The 21688-nt window shown below is 39.0% G+C and overlaps 1 protein-coding gene across 1 annotated transcript; it reads right to left on the bottom strand.

The window, feature by feature from the left end:
* Positions 1-1554: 1554 nt before the first annotated feature.
* Positions 1555-21249, bottom strand: ANGPTL5 (angiopoietin like 5). Its single transcript, XM_032762887.1, has 8 exons — positions 21016-21249; positions 18932-19079; positions 18042-18145; positions 17554-17647; positions 16267-16367; positions 12029-12149; positions 4337-4522; positions 1555-2896 (listed from the first exon to the last, which is right to left on the bottom strand). Exons 1-8 carry the CDS (start codon positions 21112-21114, stop codon positions 2577-2579), a joined length of 1173 nt encoding a protein of 390 aa, XP_032618778.1. The 5' UTR covers positions 21115-21249; the 3' UTR covers positions 1555-2576.
* Positions 21250-21688: the final 439 nt, after the last annotated feature.

Genomic DNA, 21688 nt, shown 5'->3' with positions numbered 1-21688 from the left:
CCAGAACAGATAGACTCAGTGGTATCTCAGCACATCAGGTAGCATCCCGTCACAAACATAGTCAAATGTAAATGTATTTAGAAATAAGGAATACAGTCCGTACCTAGAGGATGAGGAAAGCAAGAAGTCTTAAAAAGATTTTAGGGTCACAGTGAACGAGTGACAAAACTTGAGCTTGTGGCTGTGGCAAAAAATGGATAATGGGATCCTTGGATGTATAAGAAGGGGAGTAGCAAGCAGAAATAAAGAGGTGATTGCTGAGACCGATACTGGAATAGCACATATAGTTCTGGTGTCCACATTTTAAAAGGGATGTTGAAAAATTGGAGAAGGTACAGAAAAGAGCTACAAAAGTGATTTAAGGGCTGGAGAAAATGCTTTACCATGACAGCCTTAAAGAGCTCAATCTGTTTAGTCCATCAAAAAAAAAAAAAAAGATTGAGCAGTGACTTGATTACAGGGTATAAGTACCGTCTTTGGGAGAAAATATTGGTTACTAAGAGGCTCTTTAGTCTAGTGGAGAAAGGTATAACAAGAACCAGTGACTAGAAGCTGAAGCCAGAAAAATTCAAATTAGAAATAAGGCAGAATATTTTTAAAATGAGGCTGGTTAACCATCAAAACAAATTACCAAGGGAACTGGTGGATTCTCCATCTCTTGAGGTCTTCAGATCAAGACTGGATGCCTTTCTGGAAGACGCTTTAGCAAAAACACAAATTATGCTTTAATCAAACATAAGCTATTGGGTTCAATATTGGAGTAACTGGATGAAATGTAGTGGCTTGGGTCACACAGTCAGACTAGATGATCCAATGGTCACTTCTGGCCTTAAATTCTATTCATCTATGAAAGTTAACACCCACCTCCACCCTGCCCAAAGATGCCAGCCTTCATCACCCACTTGTTACAGTTTCAAACAAGCACCTTGCAAGCCACTTGCACTTGGGAGGAGCTCCCTGTAAATATTTGCAAAGTCAACTCATTGCCCCACTTCAAATCATTCCTCGAACCTGTCTTTTGCCATGTTGTCTACAAAAAACTTGACACCAGTTAGACAGCTGGTGTGCTGACCAGTATTGTCTCATTGATTCTTACGTTCCTCCATCTGTCTGTCTACACCTGTTGTCACTTGTCTTTCAGTTCTGTGTTTATATAGTGGGACAGGTGACTAGTGTAATTGAGATCAGAATCCACTGTAAGGTTTGGATTAAAAATGTATTGAAGATGACTGGCATTTAGATGTGGCGCTCTACACCTACAGGGCCTGATTTCTCACTGCCTTGTCCTTTGTGTAGTTATCTACATCTGCGGAAAGAAGGTATAAAACATGACCTTTCTGAACTGATCATGTTTCACACTCACTTTTTACAGATGTAAATGATAACCAGGGTGCAAGGTTGTGGAAAATGTGGCCCATAGACACCCTTTTTAGGTTTACAACATTGCTTACAATAGTTACTTCTGATTAAAACTGAAGCAAAAGACGGACGAAACAGGGACAAATACTTTGTGCAACAAGGATGCCAGACTCTGAAACAACAATTTCTCTGACAATATTCATATTTTTATTGATAGCCCTGCATTTTTACTGACAGAAAAAAATACAAACAATCCAAATTACTTAATATAATAGGCACTTCTGTAGAGTGAGAGATGCAAGATCAGGTCCATAGTTCCAAAAATTACAATTTCAAAGACATTTTGAAATTTCTACAAGTTCTGTTGGTGATCAGGCATGTTGTGCATGCATTCATTTTTAGTGAATTCATAATTTAGGCCATTAGAAAGCCCTACATCTGTTTTACATATTAAGGATTCACTTGTTAAAGAAATCAGCCATGCATTTTTGAGTGCAAAATAGAGCTATAGTTTTGGGGCATGGAAGTGCATGGCTAACTAGTTTATAAATCAGATCTGAAAGTATCCTTGACCATGCTGGCCCTACTCTAATGGGATTTCTATTGAAATCCGTGAGTGTCTTGCTTAAGTAAGGATTGCAGGAGTCTGGAAGTTTATGCCAGATAAAGGAAATGTATTTTTCTAAATTATCTTAATGACATACATGTGTTTTGCTGCATTTTACTGATGATAGATTTTTTTTCTGATTGTTTCTTGGCAACTCAGATATGCAGAGAAACTAATTTCAAAAGTCAGCATTACTGTCACTTTATTATTTGAAAAAAATGTAAAATGCAAAGATGTGTGTGTTAAAATGCTGCCACCAGTTCTGAGAATTTCATAAGAGGTAGCTGAATAGAGATTAATGAATGTGAAAAGCCTTGTGCTCATATGATATATATTACACATAGGACCTTCTCATTCAGAGGTGAGGTTGCTAACCCATGAGCTATACTGACATATGGTAGTATAATATCATCAGGCATAATTTCATAAAGGAAATAAAATTGATTAAGTGGTGCTGAAAAGTGCAGTTAACAAAGTAGTACTGTATGTAAATAGTTAACATAATTCGTAAGACTGGATTATTTAACTACAAGTGAGAGGCTTTAAGATTATGCTAATATATCAACCAGTATAATTGCTAGAAGAGATATAATTCTATGTTAATAGGCTACTATTTGAAATACAGATTATAGGTTCTTCTAATTTTCATTGAAACTGATTTAATTCTGATTGGCTTATTATTCTTTGCCCATGTATCCCAATGAATCCCTGTTGCAAGAAACTTTCCTGTGAAACGATGAACACCATTGAGATTTGCAAGGCCACACTGATTGAACCACCAGCCAGTATTATCGCTGAAATTACTGCAGCTCTTCACGGGCTGCTCTTGGATAGAGCATACCGGGTTGCATCCATCATTATCTACATCAAAAGTGCTGAAGGGCATTGCATTCTGGTTATCTTCCTTTCTGTATCCTCGAAATGCATCACCTGAGTGAAACAGACCAGGAAAAAACTGCCATAAATGTTAAGACAATTATTTTTTGTACAAAACCAAAGCCCTCTAATTAATGCATAAATTGCATTTTTTTATCCTCTTTTGTTGGAAAGCTGCATTTCTTCAAACATCCAGGGTGATGCGTTGTGGCATGACATCACAACTGTGTGTGTGAGAGAGGTGGAGAGGTAGAATTATGTGCTGGAGAGAGAGGGAGAGAAAGGAATAGTTATTACTGAAACCAGGAGGAATACTGAGAAGTGCAGGAGAATTTGAAAAGAGTCAGAACAGATCATGGCTTTAATGTGGCTTTCTAACAATAAGTACTTAGCATGCATGTAATCTAGAGCTTTCTGTCCCCAAAAATAGAAACAAAAGATGGGGAAACAAAAAAAAGAGAGGTTGTGATTCAGATTTTCAATGGTGGCCTCTAATTTTGATTGCCCATTTTTAGACACCTAAGGCGTGGTTTTCAGAGGTGCTGAGCAACCACAGCTCCAGATGAGCTGTTTCAAGTTGGAATCTAAAATATGAGGTCACTTTTGAAATCTGGTCCATTGTGAGTGGCTCAGGCCCCTGAGAGAGAGGCAGTCTGTAAACTATGTTCATTATAACACAGGAGTTCTTGACTACCAGTCCTGTACTTTAACCAGGAAATACTACTTCCCACAAAGAAGTACATCAGGTTAAATAAGACAAAGGACTGTCTACTGCGTGCTACCAAGAGAGACAACGTGTGAAGAGAAGTGAGCAACCATTAGTATAGTTTTGGAAAAATACTGATACATTTTAATAAACGTGATAGGAAAAAAAAAGGGCTGAAATGAGATGAAGTGTACTGTAGGCTCAATAATAAAAAATTGAAATACCTTTACCCATTTGGAATGGCCTAAACTCTTCTTCGATACAAGTACTTAAACTGTGATTTGATCCACTACATTTACAGAACTGCCAGTGATATCAATGGAAGTTCTGAACACTCTGGGCTTCATTTATTCTGTTCAGTTTCTGTTTTCACCCTCATCAGCATGGCATCGAAGCATCTTCCAGTAGTCCATTAAACAACGTTACTAACATCTGAAAGACTCTTATTGACTTTAGTAGGCTTTAGATCAGGCCCCGAGCAGCTAAAGAATCAGACCCTTATTGCTTAATATATCTCACACTTAACTTGAATTTACTCAAATTCCTTCTTGGGGTGGGATGGGGGGGATTATGCCTAAACAAAAAATAAACCTTAATCCAACCAATCACCATAGCATTAATAGTCACTCACTTCCACAACTTTAAAATTCATCATGCACAGAAATAATTTATGTTATAGAAAAATACAAATTAGAAATGGACATTTTTCATATTATCCTAACTAAATATTTCATCATCTCCACCTTTTTTAAACAGACTTATTTTAATATTTAAGAGCGTGGTCTTACCAGCGGTTCCTGAATAATGCCCTAAATGGATTTTAAAGGAACACATTTCATCCTCTAGCCAAAAGTTGTCATAAGATGCATAGGCATATGTGTCTTCTTCAGATTCCAAACTCACATAAAGCATAAAGTTTGTTCTTTTCTGATTTACTATATGAAAAACTTTCCTCAGTCCAAGCCAAAAGTCCCCTGTGAAAAAAATATAATATAAATCACATGAACTTTGTAAAAAATATCTATAGAAGCAAAATTATCTTTTCCATTTTCCCTACTCTATTTCCCTTCCTAAACCAAAAGTAATGAATATTGTGCTGGTTGAAAGGAACATGCTTACTTAAAAGGCTTAGGAAGGAAGAGAAGGTTCTCTAGTTCATTGTGAAAATCTATGAACTGGATTCTCCTGTACACATGTCCTTACTAAGGGCTGGTCTACATTAACGCTGTGAGTTGATCTAATTTACGCAAGTTCAGACACTCTCCCATCGACATTGTACTCTACCTCCCCGAGAGGCAGAAGCCGACATCAACAGGAGAGTGCTCTCACATCAACTTAGTGTGTCTTCACCAGACCCGCTAAATTGACACTGCTGCATCGATCGCAGCAGTGCCAATTTAGCCAGTAGTGTAGATATGACCTCAGTGACATATATACAGAAACGAGAACTAAATTGCAGTATATACTGCAGGTGTACAAAAAATTGGGTGGATTGTCTGCTTGGCCACACATAATCCAGTGTCAATCTTAACAGTAACGTTGCTAATTAAAGCCACATCAAATCTCAAACCCTCTTGATAAGAACATGTTTGAGGTGTGATGCATTTATGAGCCTCAGATCAAGAAAGCTTGCCCAGCATGGGTTGTGGTTGTTTATGAAGCTGAAAAATTGCAAGCTTTCCTTCCTTGAACAAGCCCTGGTACTCCTCTGAAGGAGGCGCTGTCCTTACACAGAACTTTTCATTTTCTGATCTTTTCATTTGCTCACAACTTTCAGAAACTTGCAGCTATTGAATGAAATTTTACAGGACCTGGGCTCTGCTTCAGAAGAAAAAAACTGGAGTACAAGCAAAAAGAGTAGAGCCTTTTTAAGTATGAAATGAATGGGGGGAAAATACACTTGATCCTCCAGCCCTTGTGCAGCTAAAAATCCCATGGAATTCAGTGGGAGTTGTGACAGAGTGTGCCCAAAGAGACACTCTGCACCCCAAATTCACCATATTAATACATAATTGTGATATGTTTTATACAAAGTATGCCTTGTGAGGTATCATTTTAAAAGTCTTAATCTGTTGAACATTAATATCCTGTTAAGTTGTGAGGTTGGGAACACCCACAAGCAGCCTTTCAGGTACAACAATAAAAAGGCCAAACAACACGGCTGTCTTATTGAGGAGAATACAAACACTCACAAGGATTACCTCAGGACCTGTGTAAAACAGGAGCGGATTTACCCCGAAACATACCATGCTGTGGCACGGGGCCCCCAATGACAGGGGGCCCCAAAACATAGGTGCGGGAACAAGGGATGTGGGCGATGCTGTAGCACCCCCACATTTCATGCAGGGCTCTGCTGCCACCCCACACCCGGGGTCCCGGCTGCCGCCCCATGCCACTTGTGTTAAAACATATCGTTAGGAGCCCAGAACCACCTGGGCTCCTGGGGAGAGAGGTAGGACCCAAGCCCAGCCACTGGGGCTGCAGCACAGCTGTCACAGCTAAGGGGGATCACAGCTGTCTGCTTTGCAAGGACACAGCAGCCGGAGGAGGCGAGTAGAGATCAGTGTGCGGAGGCAGCGAGGTGGCCGCTCATGGAGCCATATCCCCCCTCCTCATCTTCAGATGGGTCTTCAGCCTAAGTGCATCTCTTCCTGCTTCTCTGGACCAGCCAGCGCGGGGCCGCCATGTGCCTGAAGCTGTCCTTGGCCATGAAGATCTTGGTGTCTCCTTCTCCAGTCCCATGGTGGCTCCACTCATGCCTCCAGGGCACCCAGGGTCCCAGCTGCCACCCCACACCCAGGGCTCTGCGGGCTCTACTGCCACCCCACAGCCCGTGCCCAGGTCTGGACCCACGCCTGGGGTGGACAGAGGTCTGGCTTTCAGCACCCCCACTATTAAAAATGTTCCAGTGCCACTGGCATTAAACCTAATTGGGTGGTCCAAGGCCCACCCAGGCCCACTCATGGCTAAGCCCTGGCTCTTTCAGACATTTTTAATCGGCCTAAAACTGTGGTCAGTTTTTTTAGAAATAATGAAGTGACACTATGAGTCTGGCACTCTAAAACGCAAAAAAATGAAGGCAATGCAAGAAGACTAAGCTAAGTGACAGTTCATCATCTTATTTTAAAAAGCTTCAAGTATTGAATAGTGGACATTCATCAAAAAGTATGGGTGAGGAAACATCTGAACTATATGATCACTTGCCAAGTTGTGGGGATACCACGATGACTGCAAAAGTTGAACAAGTGGACTCTGAAGTGACAATGGAACTACAATATATTGGTAATTTTGTCAAAGTAAGGGAAGAAACCTACCCTGAAGACATTGCATTATGGCCAAAATCTGTTTCACTGATAGAATATTTCTTAGAAAATAAACTGAAAAATGTAGATAATATAGAAAATTTGAGAAAAGAGTATAAGGTTGGAGGTCGAAAGCAATTAGAGGTCTTCATGAGTCCCATTTTCTGAGGATGAAGAAAAATGGGATGACAGAACTGAGAAATTGGTTGATTTTTTTTTTTTTGAAACCGTTAAGGCAGTCTACCATTATGTTTGCAGATTATTCCCTGACCATAGTAAAGGAAAGCAAACATTCATCAATGGGCACTCTACTTGGAGAAACATTGTAAGACATATTGCTGATCATGAAACTCCCAAAGCTCATATTAATGCTGTATGTAAATTCGTTCAAAGGTGTAAATTATCTGGAAGAATTGATTCTTTGTTATCGGTAGAGTATGAAAAGGAGTTTTCTTATTGGAGGAAAGTGCTGAGACGTGTTGTTGCCATGATCACTCTGCTGTCTTCTTTGGGACTATCTCTAAGAGGACATGATGAGTCATCATTGTCAAATCGAAAAGGTAATTTTTTAACCTGCCTTGAATATCTTAGTGAATTTGATGATTTTCTCAAAGAACATTACAAAAATTATCAGTTTTGTGGCTTAGGGAAATCCAACTTTTTAACACATCAAACCTACAATGAATTCATCACTACAATAGAAGAGCGGCTCAGAAACCAATTCACTGATAAAGTAAAGGATGCCAAATACTATTCCATAATAGTCGATTCAACACCAGATGTGAGTCATGTAGCCCAATTAACATTAATTTTAAGATATGTGACCGCCAATGGTGAAATTGTAGAGCAATTTCTTTGTTTTGTCCTGCTAAAATCCCACACTTCTGAATGTCTAGAGACAACGGTTTTGGAAATCATTGCAAATTTAGGTTTGGACATCAAAAACTGTTGTGCCACAAATATGGCAGGAAAATATTCAGGTCTACAAGCAAGACTGAACAATGCAAGCCCCTGTGCTTTATTCATACTATTTTCCAGCCATTTGTTAAATTTAATCTGCAACGCTGCAGCCAAATCTTGTGAGAGAGCTTCACATTTTTTTGACTTTGTTCAAAATATGTATGCCTTTTTTTCAGTTTCCACGCATTGGTGGAGTATGATACAATTACGCTTGGAGCAGGCAAATGGAAAACATTTGACAGTCAAAAGAAATTGTGACACCAGGTGGTCTGCTCATGCAAATGCTGGTTTGGCTTTGAAAATGAGCTATGATGATATAAAGAAAACCTTATTAGACATAATCACATTAAATTCTGAAAAAACGCATTCAGAAACTGAAGCAAAATCCTCAGCAATATAGTTTGAAAAGTATAATGTTGTTTTCACTCTTTTGTGGAATCGTTTACTTCAAAGAATAAATGCTGTCAGAAAATTCCTGCAAAAGTTTGATACAAATTTACTGAATGCTGCACAATTGTTAGCCTCAGTTAAAAGTTTTGTCATGGAAGTTCGAAATGACTATAGCTCGGTGGAAGCAGAAGCACTAACATTAACAGAAAATATAAGTTCCTCTGATATGTCTGACGAGAAGCGTAAAAAAACCAGGAAGTTATTTTTTGATGAAACTAGAGACAATTAAATCAATTTAGAAGGAAAAGAAAAGACCATTGTTGAGATGTCAATGTTATTTGTGACACAATAATAGTACAATTGAGAGTAGAAGTGAATCTCTAAAGAAAATTGTTGATTTATTTTGCATGTTTTTTGAAGTAGGAATGAAAATGCTAAAAGCCACTACAGTAAGAAATTAAGTGAATTCTACCCAGAGGACATAGACACAAATCTTTTTGAAGATGAAGTGAAACATTTAATTCATTTTATAGAAAATGATGAGGTCTGTGCTTTGAGATCACCAGTTGATTTGTACAGACTTGAACATGATGGTTTGCAGACAACCTTTCCAAATATAGAAGCCTTTATGAAAATATTTTTAAAAATATCAGTCACAAATTCTTCTAGTGAACATTCTTTTTCTGTATTGAAAGAGTTAACAATTATTTGCAAAATACGATGAGATAGGAACATTTGACAAGTTTGGCAATATTGACAATTGCAAGTGCGTCTTTACAAAATATTACTTACAGTGACTTAACTGACAATTTTGTAAAGAAGAAGTGTAGAAAAAAAGCTATCCGATTTTTTTTTTCAAATTGAAAATTTCTTCAGAGGGAGTTAACTTTTATTTTTCCGTTCATGCATCATCTATACTTTTTATTTTTACCCATTTTTCAAATTAGCATAATGCAAATACAAGATTTCATATAGACCAGAAGTTCTCAAACTGTGGTCCGAGAACTCCATTCAGATGGAGTGAGGAAAGGTTATTAAGTTTTTTTTTATAAAGCGCTCTTACCCAAAGCACTTTACAATAGTTAGCTAACGGTACAAACAACATTTAGAAGGATCATTAAGTGGTCCGCCGAGACTCTCGGCAATTTCCAAGTGGTCTGTGGAAAAAAAGTTAGACTACAAAAACAATCAAGGTACCTCACTTATTTTCATTTACTTCCTATTACTTATAATATAGGAGGAAGATGAAGGAAAAAAGAATGAAAAACGGGGTGAGGAGATAAGAGAGAATGTTCTTTTTCTTGGCTGGGTCCTGGAGGGAAGGGGGGGCGAAAACTGAAGCTGCGCACAGGGCCCCACTAACTGTAAATCTGCTACTGGCATACAATACAAATCTCTCAGAGATAGTACATACCCAAGGGAGACTTGTGATGGGCTGGATCACAGAAACCGCCTGGGAGCTGACACCTGATGTGCCCAGACTACTTCTACCCCTGCTTTCCCTGCCAGCTCGGGACTCCAGCACCCTGTCTTGCTGAGCCAGAGACTCCTGTCTGCTCCAGCACAGACCCAGGGTCTGAATTACCTGCCCCAGAGCTGCAGGTTTACCTGAAAGTAGCTCACAGAAGTGTTCTTGTCTTTAACACTCAGATGCCCAACTCCCAATGGGGTCTAAACCAAATAAATCTGTTTTAGCCTATATAAAGCTTACACAGGGTAAACTCATAAATTGTTCACCTTCTATAACACTGATAGAGAGATATGCATGGCTGTTTGCTCCCCCAGGTATTAATACATACTTTGAGTTAATTAATAAGAAAAAAATGATTTTATTAAATACAGAAAGTAGGATTTAAGTGGTTCCAAGTAGTAACAGACAGAACAAAGTAAGTCACTGAGCAAAATAAAATAAAATGCACAAATCTATGTCTAATCAAACTGAATACAGATAATCTCACCCTCAGAGATGCTTCAGTAAGTTTTTTCCTCAGACTGGACACCTTCCAGGCCTGGGCACAATTCTTTCTCTTGGTACAGCTCTTGTTCCAGCTCAGGTGGTAGCTAGGGGATTCTTCATGATGACTCCTCCCCTCATCTTGTTCTTTTCCACCCCTTTATATATCTTTTGCATAAGGTAGGAATCCTCTCTGGGTACCCACCCCCTCCTTCTCAATGGAAAGACATCAGATTAAAGATGAATTCCAGATCAGGTGACATGATCACATGTCACTGCAAGCCTTCATTGCCCACTTACCAGCACACACATATACAGGAAAACTTACAGGTAAAACACACCCATCTGCAGACAATTATCCTGGTTAAAGGGAGTCATCAAAATTCCAAACCACCATTAATGGCCCACACTTTGCATAATTACAATAGGCCCTCAGAGTTATATTTCATATTTCTAGTTTCAGATACAAGAGTGGTACATTTATACATATAGGACGATCACACTTAGTAGATTATAAGCTTTGTAATGATACCTTACAAGAGACCTTTTGCACGAAGCATATTCCAGTTACATTATATTCACTCATTAGCATATTTTTATAAAACCATATAGACTGGGTCCTGGGGAGAAGAGGGGTGAAAATGAAGCTGCGCACAGGGCCCCACTAACTCTAAATCTGCCACTGGCATACAATACAAACTTCTCAGAGATAGCACATACCCAAGGCAGACTATTTGACATATGTCACAGCAAAGGATCTTTCCAGCAAGTTGGAAGAATATATAAAAGAGAGAAGTGATATCATGAATTGGCTTCACTCCTCTTACAACACAGCACCTGAAAAGACCTCAGGAACAAAGACTGAACTGGGAAAGGGAGGCCCCAGGAAGGAAGGAAGGAAGCCTGCCTCTGTAAGGAAACTTGGTGGGCTGTTTGTACTATCTAACAGGGTGAGACACTGCTTGATTCAAATCCTATCCAGTTTAGATAATTTAGATTGTGTTTTTGTTTATTTCCTAGGTCATCTTCTTTGATCTGTACACTTATCACTTACAATCACTTAAAATCTATCTTTCTATACTTAATAAATCTATTTATATTTTACCTAAAAACAGTGTGGTTTGAGTGAAGTGCTTGGGGGAAAATCTCAGCTCAGTTAATAAAGGCTTGTACACATTCCTCTCCACATTGAGGGAGGGGAGAACTGGGTAATAAATGTAAACTGATCAGGCTTTTGAACAGGGTAAGACAATACAGCTTTGGTGTCCTAGGCTGTGGAGCTGGGAAGAAGCCTTCATGTAACTGCAGCTTCGTTGGTCCCTGCCTGTGTAAAAGTTCGTGTGAGTGCAGGACTCAGCACAGTCTGCAGCTTGTCCCAGCAGCACAGTGTGAGAGGGCACTCAGGCTGGTGAGACAGAGCATTCAGTGGTACTCCAGTTCCAGGTCGCACCCCGGGGGGACCTGTCATAGGAGTGTCGCCAGCATTAGGACATCATGATTGGGTCCAAAGCCCTTTTTTACAATAGAAAATATACTTTAGTTAGAATCAGGGCCGGCTCCAGGCCCCAGCGCGCCAAGCGCGTGCTTGGGGTGGAATGCTGCGGGGGGCGCTCTGCTGGTTGCCAGAAAGACGGCAGATGGCTCTGGTGGACCTCTCGTAGGCATCCCTGCGGAGGGTCCGCTGGTCCCATGGCTTCGGTGGAGCATCCGCAGGGATGCCTGCGGGAGGTTCACCGGAGCCGCAGGACCGGCGAGCGGCAGAGCACCCCCCGCGGCGTGCCGCCGTGCTTGGGGCGGCGAAACGGCTAGAGCAGGCCCTGCTTAGAATCTGGAAAGTTTAGAATATTTATCTCTTGAACATATTAAATTAGTACCTGAAAGATCTCCAAATCCATCCAGGTATTCTGACCAGTTTCTTTGGAAGTCAATTATCCCGTCGGTTCTTTTCTGAATCACAGTCCATCCACCTCCTTTAAAATCCATATCACACAAAACCTAAAACAGAAATGTGAATGGCTAGTGAATATCCTCTGATGAACCACTTACTGATGCAGCTGCAACATGGAAAATAACTTTTAAAAACCAGGAAATTTTCCAAAATAACATCCCTTTAAAATGTATCAGCAAAAATATTTTAAGATAAATGACTGGAATCAATAATATTACAAGATATTTCTATATTGCCTGTTAATTGATTGGAGAATTACTGAACTAGTGGAACCACCTTACGTATATGTATGAATAAATATATTATCAGATGTGTTGGGGGAAGTATGTGTGTAGACACAGACACATACACCAATAAACATTATACTATGTTTGTATTTGTCTCCGTTTGAATTGGAAACATTTGCAGTGGGTATATATTAATAATGTTCAAAATTATATATATGTACAAGAATATTCAGTATTACATTTCTACTTCAGCAGAACAAAATTGGAAAAAAGACATTAAAGGTGACAAATATTTCATCACCATTTTGTGCATTTTCCTCCATTGCTTCCTACTGATCCTCTTAATTTAGTTTTCCAAACAACCTCTTATCTCAGATTTTTTTTTCCTTTCCAGTATTGTTTGTTATGCATGGGAAACACAGACTCCTAAGTGAAGGACTCACCAGGTATAGGAAATAAAGAAAGAGCTTCTTTTCAGACATATCAGAATCACACTAATTCACCCTAGTGGTATGGAAAACTCTGCATGAAATAGATCCTGATCCAATCAAGCACTTAAGTACATGCTTAACATAGGCATTCAATGGGACTACTCGCATGCTTAAAGTTCTTTGCTGGATTTGTACCTTATCAAATTTATGCTGTAGGGTGTGTTAGAGATAGAGTCAATGCATGCGAGATCACATTCCCCAATAGGGAATATCACATCATGTGCTTCACTTTCTCCTGACGTTCAAAACCTTTTGAACCCCAATATAACCTGACTCAAATATTGGCATACTCACCCATTGCCAGGGCTTGTGTACACTAAAGACATTTTTCAAATATTTCCCACCATAGCTAATGCTAGTTCAGCTGCACAGGTGTTATCAACATTAGAAGCCCTTGTGCAGAACAATGTGCACCATTTTAGACACCGCGTCACCTAAACTTGTTCAAAGGGGGTCTAATCATCACAGGGCTTAAAATGGCGGTTGCAGACAGTGACCTATTTATCTCTAGGCTCCAAATGTTACTAACACTAATGGAGCTGAACTCCTTAGAGCTGTAAGTCAGTGGGAGTAATCATGACAACAGGGGTAAGTACTGAGTACACTGTTGTTGCTCAGTAATTGATAATAATATAAGTAAAGAAAGGAATCCTGGAGCGAGTTTAGTAAATTGTCTCCATGTTCTGCTGAGTGAAAGCAGCAGAAAGTTTAGGAGCCAGATCCTTAGCTGTGCCACAGCAGCATACAACAAAGCAAAGGAGAGGAGTTGTGACATTGGTCACCTTTGCCACTCCCAGAGCCTGAGTCTGGATAGGAGCCAGTTTGGACCTCAGCACAAGTTACAGCAGCCCAGGGGCTGCACTCTGCTGCACCCAGTTGCTTATGTCCCCAAGTGGCTTTTCCTGCAACCAGGGACTGCAGGAACACTTCAGCACTCTTTCCAGGCCCTCTTTCCTCTGGAAATGTCCCTTATGCCCAGAGCCAGGAGGGGGATAGCATAGAGCTCACTATGCTGAATCTCTACAACCTGGGGATTCCTGAATCCTCAGGCAGCTGAGTAAGTCAACTTTCTGGATGCTTTGAGCTGGCCCTAACCTGTGGAAAGAAAGAACAATGCAGGGGCTAGAGCAAGTCAGACCTACTTGCTGGGAGAATCACAATGAGCTACAAGGGCAGCCTAAAAACCCCCTTCTGAAGAAAGAAGGATACAATTCTCTACCCATAGAGAGGTGATGGCCTGAGAGCTTAATGGCATTTCTAGAGCAGACCACAGGAGGGAAACGAAGTACAGTCACCCCAAAAACTGTGACAAGGCTAAAGATATTTTGTTTTTATTTTAGTTCCTTTTCGTTTGAGGGGCTTTTTGTTTACTTTGTTGGACAGTTGGTTACTGAAATTAATACTTTTATGCTGGCTTTGGTTGTTTGTTTTTTTTACTGGGACATACTGTCTTTTTTGTAATTTTTTCATTTAGTTATGTTTTACAAGCCTTCCACAGCTCTTAACTCTGAGTGCCTTAGAAATGAATTATGAGTTATTTTGTCTACATGTTTATGTCTTAATTCTTGAGACTTTTGTTCTACTATGTTTTAAACTTCAATTACAAACACGTGTGTTTGTCTTTTGCTCTTTTTATGCCTTATCACGTCTGTGGTTTTACATTAAAATATTTTCCCTTTAATATCATTCTTTAATTAAACACACACACATACTTTTGGACATTCTCAGGGAGATCCTGTCAGCATGATTGCATTCAGATCTGTGTGACATCTATTAGACACAAAATGAGATACCTTTCTGTAAGTGGAGGTTTTGTTCTCATTATTTATTGTTCCTTTATGGTTATAATTAATTTATGACTATTTTTCCCTTTGTCTTCTACTCTGTCAGTATTTTAAGGAATCTCCCCACTAACTTGATGTCTCCCACGTCTTCAGATATTGGCAGTAAGCGCAAAATGTAGAAAAATGTCAAAAATGCTTTTGAAGTGAAAAGAACTTTTTCATTTCAGAAGTGTTTGCACTGTGCTCTGAAACAGGTCATAATTTAACCACTTGAAGCCAAAAGTTACAGAAAATGGACTGAGCAATCTCTTTTCTCACTGAGAGGTAATAGTTAGATCTCCTACAGTAAACACCTGATTTTGGAGAAGGCATGAATAGTTCCAATTTTACCCAGACTTTGAGGTCAGAATCAGAACTAAGATCATTATCCTTCTCACCCACTACCTCCCCCGCTGACACGGAGGAGAGCAAAGTGTGGAAACATGTGAATTGGGTGGAAGGGACAGCTGTTTGCGTGGCATATCCAACTATACATAGGCTTCAAGGTACTGATGAGGGTTTTAAAATTCAAATTGCTGAGGGGGAAGGACAGTACAGCTAAGAAATCGCAGCCTATATGCTCCCAAGGAAAGAAGCCCTATATTTTCTAGCAGAAGGCCACATAGCTTAATGCAGCATTAACTCTTTCTCTACTCCTGTACCCTGCCCTTAGATAAGCAAAGATTATGCAGCCACAGTGAGGAACCCAGTGTCCATGTTGCAAAACAGTATCTCTGTCAGTTTTGAGAAACTAATAGAGGGAATAAGGATTACAAGAAAATACCCAGACATTTCTGGGTGTGGAGACAGAATTTCTTTCAGTTCCTTAGTCTTTGTGCAGGTGTGTGCCATTGTCTAGTCATGCTCCATGACCCTTCCATGGCCCTTTTATTCACATTCATGAGAGGAGAGCAAAAAAGCAAGGGCTTTTCCACTCACTGAATGAAGTGGAGTTTTTATAGAGAAGGATGATTCATTGGTTAGTGGCACTAGCCTAGAATGTTCAAGATCAGGTTCTGCTCCACCATAGATTTCTGAGAAACCTTAGGCAAGTCACTTAGCATTTCTGTGCCTCAGTTCCCCCCCCGTAAAATAGGGAGAATTGCACTTCCCCCACCGAAAGGTGCATTATGGGGGTGACAAAGTGGGTGAGGAAATAACTTTTATTGGACCAACATCTGTTGGTAAGAGAGTGCTGTATCAACTCAAAAGCTTGTCTCTCTCTCACCAACAGAAGTTGGTTCATTAAAAGATATTACCTCATCCACCTTGTCTCTCTAATATCCTGGGACTGGCACAGCTACAACAACATTGCATACAAGGGATGTTATAAAGCACTTGGCTATTTTCCTGATGGGGCCATATAAAGTACCTGAGATAGTAAGTTTTCTTCCAGGTGGTTTCACTGTATCTGAAAAGAGAGAATATGGCTCTGTATCTGAGATTATATTTCTTTGCAAGAACTGGGAAAGATTTCAAAATTGTAATTATGGCAGAGCCACTTAGATGGCTCTTAATATAAATTCTTATTCACACAATGAGAAATATCCAAGGAAAATACTTTAAAATTATTAAACATATTTTCAAGTAAAGTCTGTCCACTATGTGAGATAATTTTATTACCTCATAAGGGTAATTTGATCCTTCTGGATGGATTATGTACAGACCGCTGGGAGTTTTTGCAACTGAACCTATAGTGTCTTTAATATCAGTGCAATCCAGTCCTAGAGAACAAAATTATTTAATATAATGTAGGTTAAACATTGCAATAACAAATACAGATTGCAACAAAAGGAAAGCACTTAGATGTAAATGTATGAATGATCTCAAATTAAATTTTATTGTCAAGTAAATTATAAAATTATCTTTAATCAGAGATTTATTTTGAAAATGTGAATTCTCTGGAATGTGGTAAGGTCAGAAATAGGCAGAGAATAGAGAAAAAGGAACTTTCCACACACAAAAAAAGCATTAGGTGCAGTTGATCTTTCTAACCATAACTAGCACTGCATAGAAGATTACACACCATGGATCTGATCCTGCAAACCTTACTCAGGCAAAGATCATATTGAGTCAATGGAAGCTTTGCCTGAGTAATGGCTGCAAGATAAATCCCTTTATATAAAGCAATTGCTGACTCCCTCTTGTAAAGATTTAGATTTACAGTTTAAAAATCCTTTAAATCATACCATATATCAAAAATATTTTGCTTAAAAGTATTAGGACAAATCCTGCTTGACTTACTCAAGTGAGCGGCCTCATAGAGCCCAATGGGACTGCTTAGAGGTGAAATTCCTCTCCTTGGAAGCATTAGAACAAGGAGGGCTTAAGTGTAACACAGGTCTTGTGTTTTATCAGATGCACAGGCATGAAATTCTCCCAGTGTGAATAAGGAAGCAGGATTTTGCAAGGTGCTGAACAACCCTGCATCCCCAATTCAGAAGGGACTCAGCACCTGTGTGACAGCAAATCTGATATTTTCCACAAATATCATCCATCTGGCATAAGTTTTCTTTAAAAAGAATCCAAAGTACTTTTGCAAAATTAAGATTTTAAAACAGTTCATAAGTTTTCCAAAGCTTATGCAGTACAAATCACTTCGAGTAGCTATTATAAATCCCCAGGAGCGTTGCCAGTTTTTTGGCGCCCTAGGCGGCGGAAGATCCCCCCCACAAAATGGCACCCCCGACAGAGGTGGCAGAAGGTCCCACCCCAGAAATACCGACGACGATCAGGGCGGCTGCTGCCCCTCAAATGTTAGCGCCCTAAGAGACCGCCTAGGTCAACTAATGGATTGCACCAGCCCTGTAAATCTCATATCTTTTTGACTTTGCTTTTCTCATTTCCTTATCAGGACACTTATAAAGATAAAGAGAAAAGATATAAAGGTTAGATAAGAAAAATACTTACCATGAGACTGAACTGCTTTGTAAGGAAGTGGATCCAAATGTTTTCTCAAAACTTCTGCATTCAAAAGAAGGACCCTGTTCATAAGTTCATTCACCTGTAAATTCAGAAGTAAACAAGAGTTTAAATACACTTAGACTGGAGCACTGAGATTTGAAGTCTTATGACTTGCTTCTTCCCTTATATAGATGTTCTGTAGTTAATTTCTATGATGCATGGTGATGCACACTTTACATATCCATAGGCCATGCTGAGTGCCTGATTTTCCACTGCCTTGTATTTGAGCAATCATTTAGGGCTTAATCCAACTGCCACTTAAGTCAAGAGAAAATTTTCAAAGGACTTCAATGGGACTTGGGCTTAGATACTATCAAAGAAGAATGGCAGTATTTTACATGCCATAAATATTTAGATTTACCACAGTAACACAATAACTATTAATGTGTGTCCTAAGTGAAAATAAATTTAATATTATAAATAAAAATTAATACCTGATTAGAAAGATAATCCAAAGAAGATTGCTGGTCATCCATCATATTTCTTACCAGTTTTTTTGTACTTCTTGTATATTCAACAAGAGAGTTCTGCAAATTTCCTAAAAAAGAGATATTGTCACCCACTATCATATTAAAACTGTAGAACCATTTTAAGCTGCACAAACTTCATGCTTATTTTATGAAGTTTAAGTGAACACCAAAGATGTCTTATTTTAGAGGACTTAAGTGAGACCTAAGTGGTGCATAGACTCTGGACTAGGCCCTTAGGAGACATGAATTGGCATAGCCCAATTGACTTCAGTGGAGCTGTGCTGATTCTGCAGATCTGTCCCCTCAGAAAGGCTCTCTGCACAAGGATGAATCTCAGCCTCTTACAGCATACGTAGGTACCAATGTGAATGATACCTTAGAAATACAAATGCAAATAAAAGACAGAAAGATATCTAAGGTTTTCTGTCACCGCAGCTTCAAATCTTTTGCTCATCTACCAACACTCATGCTTCTGGGCTTTGCTCACATGTCAATAGACCTAAATGTAAGACAGACAGAAGATTAATAATGCATGTTAAAAGAGACACAGAAAAGATAAGCAACTTGTTAGAATATTCTATGGCAGATTGCAGCAGGCTTTGAGGGGTTTGACAAGGCAGGGGAGAGAGCACAAGGAGTCCTCTTCCACCTGGGTATCTGCACAAAGGATAACCACTGTCTCAGCCCTTTTATGCCCATCAGTAAATCTTCTGCATGGTGCTCAAACTGAGTAGCTAGGTGTAGTGCTGGCCCATGTGCCTGGGAAGAATCAAAGTAAATATAGGTTGCTATAGGTACATAGAGCATAGGTGAGTTTGTTGCTGACCCAAAGGCTTTTCTTAATGAATACATACTGCACATGTAATGTTTTTCTCCTCGTAACATTTTAGCTTGAATATCACATGGCACAAGGCATTGTTCCTTTTGTTTCGAAATAGCTGTTGGTGTATTTTTCTCTGCAGTTTTGGGTGGTGTTTCCACAGCACTGCCCTTGAGTGTACCCTGTTATACCAAATAATGGAAGACAGATTATGTTTTGAATTTGCCTTTTTATCCTTGTCTTAAAAAATTAAAGACAATAATTGCCAGCTAGTAACTCAAAGAAAAGACCACAGAGGTTTGAGCCCAGGTACTGTTGAGTGTTTCCTGCTCAGAAGCCCCCACAGAAGATTGATCCAGAAGTAAGTTAGCCATTTAAAAACAATCTTAAAAGACTCCTAAGAACTGGCTGGTGAGCTACTTCCACCTCCTGGCATTGTAAACCTAAGGCCTGAACTTGCAAATACTCACTGCTAGGCTTAGAGCTTGCTGCCATGAGCAATCCCATTAGAGTGAATGGGACTGCTCACAATATAGCAAGTATCACATCCAATAGTCCTTGTTCGCAGTCAAGCCTCACAACTAAACAAAATTATTTATGTTGTGGTGAAGAAGCAGGTCTTCAGGTTTATCCCTTTTTACTCACAATTGTAGTGTCACTCTGCCTAGTACATAGTACAAATTCATCAGGTAGACCCTAACCTGGCAAATACTGACATATAGATATATGCATAACTCTACCCAGCTCAGAAGTCAATAAACTCTAACCACATAGACAGCTCATATTTACAATCAAATACCACATCGGCAAAATATCTTTAATTTCCCTCGAGCAGAAAGTTTAAATGGACACTATCAACTTGAAATCTAGCCAATTCTAAACAAAGGGGGTCAAAACCAGTTTCAAGGCACTGCCCCCATAGGTTTTTGTGGTTATACAATAACATGTTCACACTTTTAAAATGTTTTTCACTCCCCTGTTGCTGTGTGAAACCCACACCATCAACAGGGGAAACTTATTATTCACAAAGTTCTGTCAAAGTAAACAAATTGAAAATGTTTTCTCTGATCCCTTTGGGCTGTGGTAACCATGGGTGTTACTTGTAACAATATGGGTAAAAACTCAAAACTAGTTTCTCCCTTGCTGAAAGAAAAAAATGCAATTGACTTTCCAAACATTTTCTCCAGATTCCTTTTTTGCCCACTAAAGACTGATGTTTTTAAAATGTCATTGTTTTGTTTCAACACTTCATAGTGATTGTCTATTGTGTTGTGCAAACTGAAGCATGATTCTTATAGTATTATGATTTTAAAAGGAAAACCTAATTTATTCCTGAATATTTCTAAAGCATTTTTGGTCCTCCCCTCCTGCTCCAGATTCCTCCCTCGGCACTAGGACAACAGTGGCATAATACTGAATAAGTTTTTCATTGGCACCTGTTTTTCATTTTTAAAAGTGAAAGCAAAAATTACAAAAGATTGTGAACGGACAGGTTTTAGAAAATCTCTTGAATTACTAGGAGTATCTTGTGTCTCCTCTGCAGATAAATTTGTATCTTTCTTGGACTGCAGACTCCCCTCTCAGTTGAAAATAATCACAAACCAAAGCAAGAAATTTTATGTAACAGTTAAAACCAGACCACTTGAAACAGAGTTTCGAGCTGGGTTTCATCCTGGCTACCAGCCAGGCTATTGGTATTAACCAACATCCATGTTCAATTGCACAGGGTCAATCTATTATTTTTAACCAGTATTTATATAAAAACAAAAGCAAACAATGATTAAAAGACAAAGGGTCAGATTCTGATCTCAGTTATATGGCTATAAATATCTGTGTAATTCTACCGAAGAAATGGAGTTACTCTGGAACATATAAATTAAAAGATTCAAAACTCAAATAACACTTGTTAAGAAGAAAGCTTCTGCGTTCCACTGTTAATGAACTAATTTTCTTGCTGCAATTTTAACAGAGTTTTTTTCTTTCTCAGAGGAAACTTTTCTATACATCATAATCCATCTAGGTAAAACAATTTACATTTTAAAAGCATCACTCACTGTTCAGAACCTCTATTCAGTTGAATTAATTATCTTACGAAATCAATGTAATTGAAAACCTTACCTTAGTAGAACAGGGTCTGACATTGCCTAGCACAGTCTCACCCCCAGTGAAAAAAATGATATTTAGACAAATCAATGAAGTTGGACTAAACTGGATCATCTTTTACTTGAAGAAATGCAAAAGCTTCAACGGGTTTCAAATTTCTGTGGAAAGGCTTGGTCACTATGAAGTCCTGAGTCAAGTATTTGGGAATGTGTACAGCACAAATAGCAGCCAGCCCATTAGTCCTTTCATGCCTGGATTTAACAAAACACATTTTATTCATAGAATAGAAGATTTATATACTGCACTTAATACAGTGTTTTGACCCTGAAAGCAATTACTGCTTAGTACCTGCATATGACACAACTAATGTATTAACGTTTACACTGTATAAGGATTGTGAGAGGTCTTGGGAAATGTTGCCCTTCAAACATGTTTATTTGTATTTAGTGGGCTGGACTGGTTGAAAGAAAAAATGATTAATTAGTGTCTAAATCCTTTTATAAACATTTTAACCTAGAAAAAAACTGTCCATATTTTTGTACTAGCAGGGCTATATCTATGGGTAAGGAGGCAGTTTCAGAATACAGTATGTAGGTTTTCTGGTTTTAAATTTAAACTGATAAAAATGCACTGCAGCTAAAAATCTGAGAAGGGCATTTTATAAAAACTTACCATTTGGGCTATATTG

The sequence above is a fragment of the Chelonoidis abingdonii genome, chromosome 1 (assembly GCF_003597395.2).
Source record: "Chelonoidis abingdonii isolate Lonesome George chromosome 1, CheloAbing_2.0, whole genome shotgun sequence".
NCBI classification, from domain to species: Eukaryota; Metazoa; Chordata; order Testudines; family Testudinidae; genus Chelonoidis; species Chelonoidis abingdonii.
The sequence above is the reverse complement of the archived record's forward strand: the minus strand, read 5'-3'. Positions and strand labels throughout refer to the sequence as shown.

What these genes read in the sequence shown, in the direction of transcription:
- ANGPTL5 (XM_032762887.1), bottom strand. Translation starts at nt 21,114, where the DNA reads ATGATCCAGTTTAGTCCAACTTCATTGATTTGTCTAAATATCATTTTT. An exon ending in TCAGACCCTGTTCTACTAAG is followed by an intron (nt 19,080 to 21,015) that starts GTAAGGTTTTCA and finishes TTGGTATAACAG; the next exon opens with GGTACACTCAAGGGCAGTGC. An exon ending in TGGATTATCTTTCTAATCAG is followed by an intron (nt 17,648 to 18,041) that starts GTATTAATTTTT and finishes CTGAATTTACAG; the next exon opens with GTGAATGAACTTATGAACAG.